The 13,403-nt window shown below is 52.5% G+C and overlaps 2 protein-coding genes across 6 annotated transcripts in view; one reads left to right on the top strand and one right to left on the bottom strand.

Moving 5' to 3' along the window:
- Nucleotides 1-3,449, top strand: part of TCEA3 (transcription elongation factor A3) — a 30,584-nt gene extending 27,135 nt beyond the window's left edge. For all 4 annotated transcript variants that reach the window (XM_048825494.2, XM_048825491.2, XM_048825492.2 and 1 more), the window contains one exon: nt 817-3,449. In XM_048825494.2, coding sequence (XP_048681451.2) covers nt 817-825 — 9 coding nt within the window. In that variant the 3' untranslated portion in view covers nt 826-3,449. The remainder of the gene's footprint in view (nt 1-816) is intronic.
- A 1,405-nt stretch (nt 3,450-4,854) lies between these two features.
- Nucleotides 4,855-13,192, bottom strand: LOC125624581 (regulator of G-protein signaling rgs-2). 2 transcript variants are annotated; one of them, XM_048825502.2, is made up of 5 exons: nt 12,989-13,192; nt 11,981-12,102; nt 7,210-7,302; nt 6,461-6,689; nt 4,855-5,953 (listed from the first exon to the last, which is right to left on the bottom strand). In XM_048825502.2, exons 2-5 carry the CDS (start codon nt 12,097-12,099, stop codon nt 5,765-5,767), a joined length of 630 nt encoding a protein of 209 aa, XP_048681459.1. In that variant the 5' UTR covers nt 12,100-12,102; nt 12,989-13,192; the 3' UTR covers nt 4,855-5,764. The 2 variants fall into 2 exon arrangements, with proteins under 2 accessions (XP_048681459.1, XP_048681458.1); XM_048825501.2 differs by having other exon boundaries at nt 11,981-12,187; nt 12,989-13,191.
- Nucleotides 13,193-13,403: the final 211 nt, after the last annotated feature.

Raw genomic sequence — 13,403 nt, 5'->3', positions numbered from 1 at the left:
CGACACCGCGCTGCACCCCGGAAGCGGCCAGCACCAGGTCCAGCTCCTAGGCAGGGGAGCCACGGGGCTCTGCCAGCTGGGTGGTGCCTGCAGGCGAGAGCTGCATGGAGCCACTTGCGGGCCTCTGCCTAGGAGACGGACCTGCCGCTGGCTGCTTCTGGGGCGCAGCGCAGTCCATGGTGCCAGGACAGGCAGGAAGCCTGCCTTAGCACCCCCGCTGTGCCGCTGACTGGGAGCCACCCGAGGTAAACTCGTGCCTCAACCTTGCGCCCCAATCCCCTGCCCCAGTCCTGAGTCCCCCCAAACTCGGAGCCCCTTCCTGCACCCCAAACCCCTCATCCCTGGCCCCAGCCCAGAGCCTGCACCCCCAGCCCAGAGCCCTGATCTCCTCCTGCACCCTAACCCCCTGCCCCAGCCCAGAGCCCCCTCATTCCCGGCCCCACGCCGTAGCCCTCACCCCCACACCCCAATCCTCTATCCCAACTCTGAGCCCCTCCCACACCCTAAACCCCTCATCCCCAGCTCCTTTGGGTCGCCGGCATCAACAATTTTCTTAAACTGGGTCGCCAGAAAAAAAGTTTGAAAACCACTGGTCTAGAACTCAGTGCCCGTTTTTCATCCCCCTCCAACCTAAAATACACCAGCAAGTGTCCTTCTGGATTCCTGAATCTCTCTCTCTCTCTCTCTGCACCCTCCAGCAACGGGAGCCCACTCCTGAACCGACCCTGGTCTCTTTAGTGGCATTTTTGCTAGAAGCTTAGTTAGCCCCAGCAGGAGAGGAGTCACTCACTTGTTCCCTCCTGTGTTGTCTTCCAGTTCTGCTGAGGCCGCTCCTGTTTGCACCCGGGCCACCCGCGGAGACGATGCAGCCGGACGGCAAAGGAGAATCTCTGACCATCCAAATTTGAAACTGGGGGTGGGGGTGGGGGGAGGGGAAGGGAAGAGAACTAACCTGTTGAGAGAGGAGCTGAAAGTCCCTCCCTTTTGGCTCCCGAGAATGTAATGAGGATTCACTCACTGGCTAGAGGGAGGGATTGTTTGGCGTTAGGGGTACCCGAGCCTCAAGCCCAGAAGGTGCGATGCCAGGGTGTCAGCCCCTAGGAGACTCCTCTTTTTTGATGTCTATATTTTGACTGGAGTGATCATTGGAACCCTAGCCTGGAAGGACCTGCTGGGTCATTCTAGTCCATCACCCTGGAGGAAGCAGTGGGTGCGTGGAGCATGACAGAGCCCAGGGGAAATCTGCCCTGCCAGAGGTTTTGGGGTGCTGTTTGTCGAGCTCACAGGAAGTAGCCTAGCAGCAGCCGAGGTGCCCAGCCCCCTCGCCCGTGCTCGTCCCTTTCATTGGCCAGGTTAAGCTGACCCCTGTTTGTTTTTATGAGCTGGGTGATCCCTGAATCTTGGCGGCCTGTCTCTGGCGAATCTCCCTGTTATGCATGGGAGCGGGGCTTTCCAAATCCCAGGCAGCATTTGCTTTCGGAGGCAGAGGCTTCCTACTGTCCCCTGCCCAGGGCAATCCACAGGCCGGTGTGTCTCAAATTGTCATTCCTGGAGTGAAGACTCCCGTCTACCCCGCTCTGCCTGAACCGATCTGGAAGGCAGCTCTCCGGGGCTGTGTCGGCATCAGTCCTCGCACAAGCCACCAGGGGGCACCGAAAGCCCCTTCCACTCTGCCCTTGACACCACCCTGGGGATGCTCCCGCTCCGGGGACGGAGCAGGTGGAGTCCTGCTGGCTGACACCCAGGTCCCTGGGCTGCGATGAAGTATTGCCAGGGGTGTGCTTGGCTTCTGGCATGCGTTTTGCACGGACGTATGTGTAACCGGCTGCTGGGAGGGCTGGTCTTCTAATGGATGGCGTTTCGGCTCTGGGATGGGGGAAGTACCATGAGAAGAGACCAGTTCTCCCCTTATTTCAGCCCCACTATAAAGGGCTGTTGGGGGCAACAGGACACACAGGCAGGCAACTGCCACGCTGTTTGGGCTCCCCCAGACCCATAGGCACAGCCTTATAGGCTGCTCTCTGGCTCCCCTGGGCAGTTCTCCATATAGAATCATAGAATATCAGGGTTGGAAGGGACCCCAGAAGGTCATCTAGTCCAACCCCCTGCTCGAAGCAGGACCAAATCCCAGTTAAATCATCCCAGCCAGGGCTTTGTCAAGCCTGACCTTAAAAACCTCTAAGGAAGAAGATTCTACCACCTCCCTAGGATATAGGATAGATAGGATCTACTAGGTATGTATACCCTGTAGAGTTAGAGTTAGCACTCAGCTCCCCTTGTCTTCACCGGGCTCTCGGGCTGCTTTGTGGTGTGTGGATGAGAGGGATTGTAATGGGGTTGAAGGTGGCTGGGAATTAGGGTGCAGTAGAGGAACCAGTAGAACAGCGGGAGCCTTCTCACCCAAATCAGGGCAGACATTCTCTTTACATGTGGGTATTTTCCCTGAGTGTGGTCACAACACACTCTGCTCTGACGCCCCCAACTCCCCCTGCAAAAACAGCTAACAGAGGGAGATGGACTGCCTTTAATTCCTCCTCTGCTGGCATTTCGGTGGTGCAGTCCTGGAGTATTAATCCTCCAGCCAGCCAGTGAGGGATTTCCTGCCCTTCAGTGGGAAGTCCATTGAATGACAGCGAGCTCCTGTTTTAAAACCAGTGACCCTCCTTTCCTTCCCGAGAAGATGAGAGCTGAAGATGCACAGGGCTTTAGCTGCACCTGTTCGTGGGTCTCTCCTTCCCATTGGTGACTTGTTTTCTGTAAACTGGATATTACACAAAGACTTGATCCTAATTCCCTGCTACACTTGATCCTGGAACCTGATTTTAAACCCCACACCCCGAAGTGCAGTTACTCTTCGTTGTAAATAATTGTGCCCTTTCTTGGCGGCTGCCTCTGTGTATCCTGATTCCAGGTGGGATTGGCCAAGGAAAATTCCAGGCGAGGGAGGCTGTTCTTAACAGTACGCCTGACCCAAGAGGAGCAGGAGTCACATGGGGGGAAGCTGTTATTCAGCGCCATCTCCTACCTTCAGCACCAAACTTTTGGGGGGGTTAACCACTCTGAACTGGGGAGACTTTTGAGCTTCACCGAGCGAGACTGGAAATCACTGGGCCCCATGCTGACAGGCTGAAGGAGGTAGAGGAGTGGCAGGATAGAGAAGAGAAAGCACGGGGGTGGGATGGGATAGAGGGTCAGAGCTCCTGCCACCTCAATCCTGCTCTTATGACCCACTTCAGGCTCAGCACAGACAGGGCTGGGTGCCTGCCTGCTTTCATCCCTTTATCTCCAGCAGTCAGGGGGCCGTGGCGCTAGTCCCCTGCCATACACAGCGTATGGATCAGCCAGCTTTGTTTTCTCTCTAAGATAGAATGTGTCCCTGCTCCCCCCAAAAAAGTGGGGGTGAAAGGGAGAGCAAATCTCCAGCTAGAGCAATAAAGGTGTAAAGAGTGTTGGCTGGGTATTCGTGCTTTCGAACCCCAGCATGCTGGGGACTTAGCCATTCTTACTGTAATGTTATACCTCTAGTGCCTTTCTGCCCAAATCCCGTCACCAACGCGATATGGACAGTGCTGCTGACATGCAGCCAGCTCTGGGGTGGAGGGTAGCAGCCAAGTGGCACACAGAATTGGGAGTAGGGGTCATTTAGGCCAAGGTCTCCAGAGCAAAGTCTACTCCACCGCAAAGTGCCCTGGGATCTTTAACGTTCACACAGAGCAAACAGGCCCTAGGTTTGCGTTTGCATAAGTGACTGGGGGTGCCTCGCTTTATGGTGTCTGCTAATGGGCACCTGGTTTTGAGAGGTGGGGGCTGAGTGCTTTCTGAAGGGTTCTCACGCTGAGCACCCCAAAAATGGAGGCATCTGAAACCACAAGCCATTTGTGCCTTCATCTCTGTTAAGGAGGCTGCAATGCCTAGTAGATAGAGCATTGGACTGGGGCTAATGGGTCCTGCACGCTATTCCTGGCTCTGCCATTGGCCTGCTGTGTGACCCTGGGAAGGCATGTCCCTGCTCTGTGCCTCGATTTCCTTGCTGGCAAAATAGGGCTCACGCTACTGACCTATATTTGTAAATCTGCTGGGAGGAGCTGGGTATTACTCATGTTGAGGTCTCCTCTGGCAGTGACTGTATCCACTGGAATTATGCTGATATATGCGTGAAAGGGGAATGGTGGAACAAAGGTGCCAGTGAGTGGAGGCAGCATCGTCCCATGGCTCGGGCACCAGAGAAGGAGTTGGGAAACCTGGGTTCTAGTCCTGGCTCTGCTGTGCAACCTTGAGCAAGTCACTTCCCTGCTCTGTGCCTAAGTTCCACCCCTCCCCCCCCTTCCAAAGCAAGGATGATGGTTCTGCTCTTCCCTTGTTAAGCATGTGGAGATCTATGGATGAAAGTGTTACATCATTATTAATGGCACCTGGGGTGGGGGATTTTGTGATGGGAATGCCTCTCGTGAGGGAAAAAAAGCTTCACCGCTTCATTTCATACATAAGCTCCCAAGCGGGTGCGCGTGCACCCCCCTTCCCTGGGCATTTAGAAGTTGCAGCCTCTTCGAATGAGCTAGATAGGACTGGCCACAAATCATAAAACATGAGTGATATCTTGTAGCGCCAGTGAGAGGAGCTGTTAAAATAGCCAATTTTCAGGCAGGATTTTTTGGGGCACCTAACACAAGCTGCCTCTGAGACGCTTTTCTGGGTACATGTAATTCCCATTAGATATATGGGGGCTCACGGCCTCTGAAAATCATGCCCACGGTGGCTAAAGGTGGACAACCAAAACAAGTAGCCACCTTTGCACATATGGTCTAAAGACTCTAGCGAGTGGCTAGTAATGTCTGGTATGTACCAGCCAAGTCATTTTTTTAAATTAAGCCCCTGTGGATTTTTTTATTTTTATTTTTTTTGCATTCACGGGACAGAATTAATTTTTGCAGCCCCAACTGATAAATAAAATAACGTTAGTGTCTTCTCTAGTGACCATCTAGAGCTAGGCCTGGGAGCTGCTTGGCCAGATTTTAAATGTGCTGCCCGCTGGGACCTGCTCCAGTACTAAGGGAGTAACTGAGCCCTGTTGACTTAGCTCAGAGAGGTGGGGAAGAAGCCCACTTAAGAGATTTATGAAACTCTTAGAAATTCTGAAACACAATTAAATGTTGGTGGGGAACTTTTCGTGCCCCTAAAACAAAAACATGGTGCTTCAAGTTCTCAAAGTTTCACAATCCTAAACGCCCCCACAGATTGAGAAGGCCCCACATTCTAGAACCTATCACAGATCAGCTATAACCTTTGTTCCACAAACCCAGACTCATGTACAAGTCATGTAGTAGAACCCCTTGATCACACACAAGCCACACTCTAGATCCCACTCCAGCTTGTGACCATCCATGTTCTAGAACCATGGTCCAGGCCACACATATCGTCCATGCTCTAGAACCACGCCAACAGAGATACCATCCTAATTCTAGGAAAAACAATGCTCTGAAAGGCTCCCAATTCTAGGACCCCAGGCTCGTCCCATCTCTACTGGCCCTAGTGAAATTCTCCCAAAGCCCAGCATGAGTTACATCTTGTTTGGTTCAGACAGACTAGAGTAAGTTCTAGATCAACATTGCTACCAAAACATCAGTGGCTTCACCCACGGGGAGAGAGGGAGCACTGAGGCTCTGTCTCTAGGGTTGTCCCATCTTCCCCCGGTGCCTTGAGGAGCTGGCAGGAAGCTGAAGGAGCTGGCAGTATCCTGACACGCGTGTGCGTGCCCGGGGCTTGGCTAGGTGTCACATGCCAGCACAGCCAGTCTCTGCTCCAGTGACTTGTACAGTGGTGAGTTCAGGAACCGGGGGTAGGAGTCTCGGTGCATGAGAGTGTAGATTTGCCCCTGGGCCTCATTGCACATCTGCGCGCTGGGCCTTGCCAGGGACCTGTTGATTGACTCGCGCACACTCGCATCGATGCTGACCTGCGGAGGGAGACAGGCAACGCTCTTGAACCCAGGGACCAGGACTCCTCACGCTGCAGCTCTGCTGGGATGCCCTGGCTGTCCAGGGCCCCGCCAAGAGCCCTTTGGAGAGACCCCAGCCTTTCTCGGGCACTGGCATAGATGGTTCCAAAGTGCCGTGAGCTGCTGTGACCTGGCAGCTAACTGTGAGACTGGGACAGCTAACTCAAGGACCTACCCATTCCAAATAAAGTAGGGGTCAACTCTACAGCCAGGAGCAACTGCTGCAGGGAAGCTCAGCTGGCTGATGTCAGAGGACCACTTGCTTTGGAGACGGTCCCATTGCTGGGGCGTCAGGTGCAAGGAGACACTCTATGCTGCCCTCCCCCAATATTCAAGGCAGTGCCTGGTGTTTAGGGCCTTGTTTCCCTGGTGTTGCATTACGTTGTAAGGTGACAACAATGGGAGGGCATAAGCTGGGAGCAAGGTCCCCTGAGCTGCCTCCCAACAGGGTGGTGGCAGACCTACCTCCCTTGGGGACAGGATAGAGATGTAATCCAGGTAGATCTTCTTGGCTTTCTCGCAGACCTGCTCCTGGCTCTGCTCCCTCTTGAGCTCCTCGCAGGCCAGCCAGAAGGCCATGTTCTCGTCGCTGTGCTCCGTCCGCAGGAACTCCATGAAGACGCTCCGGCCAGCCGGGCTCGCCAGCACGCAATCAAATGAGCGCTTCCAGGAGGCCGCTTCTTCTACAGTGAGCCTAGGAGAGAGTGAGCGAGAGAGATGTGACCTCTAGACAGAGTCCTGGCAATTGCATGACCTGTTCCCTTCTCAGTACCCCACCCCTCCATCCCCTGGCTGCCATCCATCCCTGACTCAACTCAGTCTGTGCAGGACCTGCCCCAACTCCCTGCCCAAGCCACCTGCTCAGTGGCACGCAGAGTGCCTATCCCAACTCCTGGGCTGATGGGGCTGACCGTGTGGTACTCCCTGGCCCTGCTGCCCTGGATCATCCCCAACTCTTTCCCGTGGCAGAGCCAGAACTAAGGAGATGCACGGGACAGTGTTCCTGGGAGATAAACCTGACCTCAACATTTGGACCCGATCTGAATGTTCCCCACATCTCATATGTTCCGACCCAGGGGATCAGCTCAGACCCAAACTTGGTGACTTTAATTTTTAAAAAGAGCCACTTATTGTTCTTCCTTGTATTCCAGCTTCTGGTCGCTATCTGAGGCCCGTCCTCCTGCATGGTGCATTTTGGGTGGCGTCAGACATACCTTTCTTCGAAGGGTGGGGGGATCTCCAGCTGGGAGACACTGGATGTCTTGTGCCCGAACCGGTCTCTTTGTCTCCTTCTCACCGTCCGACTCCTGAAACGGACGGACGTGGAATTTGTGGTGGAGAGTGGCAGGGACATTTTATCTGTGTTAACAAGGAGGATCCAAGCCCTAAACATGGTTCCCAAGTGGACCGGTAACCATGCAGATTTCTCTGGGTTGGAGTAACAAACCTGTGAGTCTCGTTAGAGTTGGTATGGCAGGACCCATTTTTTCAGTTGTGACAAAGTTCCTTCTCTGCCTCCGTGGGTCCTGCGCTTATTGGCAGATTTGCTCGCCTCAGAGATTCACGGCAGCCCTCAGTTTGGTCACTCTTGCCAGTGGCTCAAACCTGCCGTCCACTCAGCTAATCTCATAACTGGCCAGCGTGGGGGAAATGGAGAACAAACCCTGCAGTCTCTGTGTTCCACCTAGAGGGTCAGGGACAGGGCAGATCCCTTTCCAATTTAGACCTTCCCTTCTGGTGTTTCTCACAGACCAGGTCAACTCCTCCCGTGTCTGATCAGGGGCCCACGCTCTACACCAGGTTCCAGCCCAGGGCTCTGTGGATAGCAGCTGTCCACAATGTTCCCTGTATCAGCAGCATGACAGCTGCAACTCCCTGGGCTACTTCCCCATGGCCTTTGCCCCAGCACTTTCTTTATCCTCACTGCAGGATCTTCCTCCTGAAGCCTGATCACACTTGTACTCTTCACTCCTCCAGCAACACACCTTCTCACTCCCTGCTCCTGGCACACTCCCCTACTAACTGATGGGAGGTCCTTTTAAACCAGGTGTCCTGATTAGCCTGCCTGCCATAATTGAATCTAGAAAGTTCTTAATTGGCTCCAGGTGTCTTGATTAGCTTGCTTGTCTTAATTGGTTCTGGCAGGCTCCTGATTGCTCTAGGGGCAGTCCCTACTCTGGTCACTCAGGGAATAGGAAACTGTTCATCCAGTGGCCAATATAGAATATCAGAGTTAGAAAGGACCTCAGGAGGTCATCTAGTCCAACCCCCTGCTCAAAGCAGGACCAATCCCCAATTTTTGCCCCAGATCCCTAAATGGCCCCCACAAGGATCAAACTCACAATGCCGGGTTTAGCAGACCAATGCTCAAACCACTGAGCTATCCCTTCCTTTGGCTTTGACCAGACTCCTGCACCCCACTGGTCTGGGTCTGTCACACTGTATATATGTATCTTCCTACTGTATTTTCCACTGAATGCATCTGATGAAGTGAGCTGTAGCTCACAAAAGCTTATGCCCTAATAAATTTGTTAGTCTCTAAGGTGCCACAAGTACTCCTCGTTCTTTTTGCTGACAGACTAACACGGCTGCTACTCTGAAACCTGTGAGAATCATTCTGTTGATAAGGGAAGTGGTGTGGCTTGAGGATGGAGTACTAGACAGAATGGGTTGCAGGAAACCGGGGTTCTGCTCTTGTCTCTGCTAGGTCACCTTGGGCATGTCACTTCCCTTCTCTGTGCCTCAGTTTCCCTATCTGTTAAATAGGATAATGATATTGATGCTCTTGGTAAAGCACGTGCAGATCTACTGATGAAAAGCACTATATAAGAGAGAGGTATTATTCTCAATGTGGGGGCTCCATCTATTTTCTGTATCCCTCCTTTCCCTGCTGTGTCTGCTCAGCCACACTGAGGAAAAGCCCCATTGTTTGTTTGATAACTAACAATAATTACTTAGATTGCAAGCTCTTTGGGACAGGATCTGTCTTTTCATTCTGTGTGTATATGGTGCCCAGCACAATGGGGCCCCAATCCCTGACTGGGACTTCTAGGCCTCTGACCTCTCTATTCCTACTCGAGATTCTCCTGGTGATCACATTCGCTCTTTCGGCTACAGCTTCACACTGGGAGCTGATGTTCAGTTGATTATCCACCACCTTCCCCAAATCTTTTTCAGAGTCACTGCTTCCCAGGATAGAGTCCCCTGTGCTGTAAGTACGGCCTATAGTCTTTTTTCCTACATTTACATTTGACCATATTAAAATGCATATTGTTTGCTTGTGCCCAGCTTACCAAGCGATCCAGATCACTCTGAATCAATGACCTGTCCTTTTCACTATTTACCACTCCCCCAATTTTTGTGTAATCTGCAAATTTTATCAGTGATGACTTTGTTTTCTTCCAGGCCATTGATAAAGATGTTAAATAGCATAGGGCCAAGAACCAAACTGGAGCCCACCGGAAAGAGACCTGCTCAGTGACCATTCCCGTTACAGTTACTTTTGAGACCTTTCAGTTATCCAGTTTTTAATCCATTTAACGTGTGCCATGTTCATTTTATATTCTAGTTTTTTAATCAAAATGTCGTGCTGTAGCAAGACAAACGCGTTACAGAAGTCTATTATGACAACACTATTATCTTTATCAACCAAACTTGTAATCTCATTAAAAAACAATGATAGGTTAGCCTGACAGTACCTATTTTCCATAAACCCACACTGATTTGCATTGATTTCATTACCTTCCTTTAGGTCTTTATTAATCATGTCCTTTATCAGCTGCTCCATTATCTTGCCTGGGATCGATGTCAAGCTGACAGGCCTATAATTACCTGGGCCATCCTGTTTACCCTTTTTAAAAATTGGCACAGCATCAGTATTCTTACAGTCTTCTGGAACTTTCCCAGGGCTCCAAGACTTATTAAAAAGCAACATTAACACTCCAGAAAGCTCCTCAGCCAGCTCTTTTAAAACTCTTGCCTGCAAGGTATCTGGACCTGCTGATTTAAAAATGTCTAACTTTAGTGGCTTGTGTCTAACATCCTCCAGAAATACAAGTGAAAAGTGTGCTAGCATCCCTAGATGATGAGACTGCATCATATGTTTTCCCCCCCAAATACTTAACAGAAATATTTATTGAACACTTCTGCCTTTTCTGCATTACTACTGATAATTCTGCCATTTCCATCTGGTAATGGACCAGTACCATTGTCAGGATTCTTTTTGTTCCTAATATATTTATAAAAACTTCTTTTGTCCTTAACTCTGCTGGCCATAGATGTCGTCTTGCGTCCCTTGGCTTCCCTTATCAATTTTCTACAATTCCTAACTTCTGATTTATATTCATTGCTATCAACTTTCCCTTTCTTCCATGTGTTTATAGCTGCCTTCACTTCCCCTCTAAACTGAGTAGTTTTTTTTAAGCAGCCTGGCCCCTGAATCATGGGATTGTGGCTTTCTGTGTATCTAGTAAGGTGTTCTTAAATGAGTCCCAATTATCATTCACATTTTTCTGACTAAATTCTTCCTCACAGCTGATTTGGCTCAGAGTTGTTTGCAGCTTTGTGAAATTGGCCCTATTAAAGCACCAAGTAAATATATTAGTGGTCTGGACTTTATTTTCATTGCACATTATACATGTAATCAAGTCATGATCACTTGAACTTAAGCTACTGTTATCTTTTAGTTGTGAGATCAGTTCTTCTTTATCTGTTAGGACCAGGTTTAACATAAAATTTCCCCATGTTGGCTGCAACACTTTTTGCGCTAGGTTTCAGAGTAACAGCCGTGTTAGTCTGTATTCGCAAAAAGAAAAGGAGTACTTGTGGCACCTTAGAGACTAACCAATTTATTTAAGCATAAGCTTTCGTGAGCTACAGCTCCCTTCATCAGATGCATCCGATGAAGTGAGCTGTAGCTCAGGAAAGCTTATGCTCAAATAAATTGGTTAGTCTCTAAGGTGCCACAAGTACTCCTTTTTTTTTGAGCTAGGAAATTGTCATCTCTAAGCTTTAGAAATTCCAAGGATGTTTTAGTCCTGCCAGCGTGAGCCCTCCAACATGTGTCACTCAGACTGAAGGCCCCCATGATCCGCAGCCTCTCCCCCCTACACCTTGTAGATAGGTGTGTAAGGAAGTGGTCATCCTCTTCCTTAGTGCGGTTTAAGGGGGCTGTGGCTGACACCAACTAATACCCCATTTCATGTTTTATCGGTTAGGACATAAGCATTCAGGATCATTTGCTTTGGAGTTATCAGTGACTTGGAAACCCTTTTTGACGTAGAGAGCTACTCTCCTTTTGCCCACTCGATCCTTCCTAAATCAGTTCTAACTATTGATTTGAACATTCCAACGTGAATAGCTCTCCAGCCGACAGCACCACCGGAGCACTGAAATGCAGACACCTCTAGGGTCGTGGACGACACCCACCCACCAGACATCATGCTACACACGAATGGGGCCACAGCCAGGACACCAAATCTTTACTCTTACCAGTAAAGACTGTGGGATCTTTAGTGTTCAGTAAATCAGACAGGGCCTTGGTTTTAACGGCCTCATAGGCGCGGGAACTAGCGGTGCGGGGGGTGCTGCAGCTCCCCTCAGTTTTTGCACGGGGTCCCAGCTGCCAGCTCCATGCCTAGGGCTCCGCTCCCAGACCCGCATGCGGGGTTTCAGCTGCCGCCGGACCCGAGCTTGGCGCTCTGTTGCCAGCCCCAGCTGTGGTCCCAGCCTTGGCCCCTTTACCTCTGTCCGTGTCCCCTCCCCATCCCGGAGCCACGACCCAGTCCTGGCCCCGGCTCTGGGGAGAGGGGACACAGACAGGGGTAAGGTGAGGTGCAAAGTAAAAAGTTTGGGGACCACTGGCTTTCAGCACCCCCACTGTAAAAATTGTTCCAGCGCCACTGAAAGGTCTCATCCGAAAGAGCCCCACGGGGGTAAAATGCATGCCCCTCAAGCCTCTAATGCACGCCCTCTCCGAGCAGTCACCTTAAGCAGCTGCTGCAGCAGCACCAGCAGAAGCAGCAGAGTTTGGGGCCACAGCAGCAGCACCGCGAGTGCCAGGTCTCGGAGAGCCGCCTGCCTTTTTCCGGTGGGCTGGACTCCATTCCCTGGAGAGCAGGGGAGAAAGCAAGGCCAGGAGGATCGCCCACACACAGCTCTCCCACCTTCTCCTAATGGATGCACACCGTGGCCCTGACGAAAAACAATAGTGCAGAAGGCTAACAAGCCTGGAAGGAGGATCTAGAATGACAATCTAGGATGGTGACGAGACTAAGGGTTTAGAACAAGAAGTGCAAAGAAAGCAGAGACTAGGGGACCACCCCAGGCCATTCGGAAGGGAGGGAGCCATCACTGCCCCCAGAGCATCCTCTACACGGCAAAACACACTCACCCACTGGTCCCCTCTAGGCTGCACCCCACCCTAGGGCACAGGTGACCCTATTTAGATTTGTGGATCCCATTCTGCAGGGACTCTCCAACCAGCCCCCTCCCTCCACACCCTTCTCAAAGGGTCCTTCCGTAGCCCGGAGGGGACGGGCGCAGAATACCACTGGCTCTGCTGGGTAGATTCCCTCGGGGTTGGGGGAGCAGAGGGGATGCTTGCACCCTAAGTCCCACGCCTCAGGGGGGTGCTGTAGTCTCTCGGCAGCAGGCGCGCCAGGGGGACGCCGCAGTGCCTTCGCTTCCCAGCAGGGGGCGCTGCCGTGTCCCGACGCGGCAGCAGGGGGCGCTGTGCCGAGCGCTGGGTCTCCGGCCCCCGCCGCGGCCCCCGCCGGGCTGCCCGAGCGCTGCAGGGGGGAGCGGGCGCCCCGGCCCCCCTCGCTCCTTCCCTTGGCAGCGGTGGGGGGCAGCCGGCCGAGCCCCTCCGCCGCTGGGCAGCGCCTCCCTGGTTGCAAAGCCCCGGGGCAGCGCCTAGCCCAGGAGCCTGCCCGCTCCCGTTCTCCAGCCCCCCCGCGGGCCCCGGGGCGAGCCCCCGGGGCGGGCGGTACCTACCTGAGCCCTTGCCGCGAAGGAGCCTGTTGGCTGGGGCTGCCTGCGGAGAGCTCGTGGGGCCGGAGCGCGGCGGGGGCCCGGGGCTCCTTCCCCGCTCGGGCCGGCAGGGGGCGGCCGAACCCCGCTCACGGAGGCGGCGAGCTCGGGGCATGCACACCCACCTAGCTATCCCCATCCACTAGCTATCCCCATGCACACATGGCTAGCTGGCCTTGTGCACACCCATCTAGCTAGCTAGCTGTTCCCAGGCACACCCATCTATCTGTCCCCACCTACACCCCTTATCTAATCTATAGATCTGTGCGTTTCCATCGGTCTCTCTTTCATCTGCATTATTATTATTCCAGTAGAATCCCTATCTTACAACCCAGTTGGGAACTGAGGAGTTCAGAAAAGCAAAACGTTCATAAAACGG

This window comes from Caretta caretta, chromosome 19 (genome assembly GCF_965140235.1).
Source record: "Caretta caretta isolate rCarCar2 chromosome 19, rCarCar1.hap1, whole genome shotgun sequence".
In the NCBI taxonomy this organism is placed as follows: domain Eukaryota; kingdom Metazoa; phylum Chordata; order Testudines; family Cheloniidae; genus Caretta; species Caretta caretta.
The sequence above is the reverse complement of the archived record's forward strand: the minus strand, read 5'-3'. Positions and strand labels throughout refer to the sequence as shown.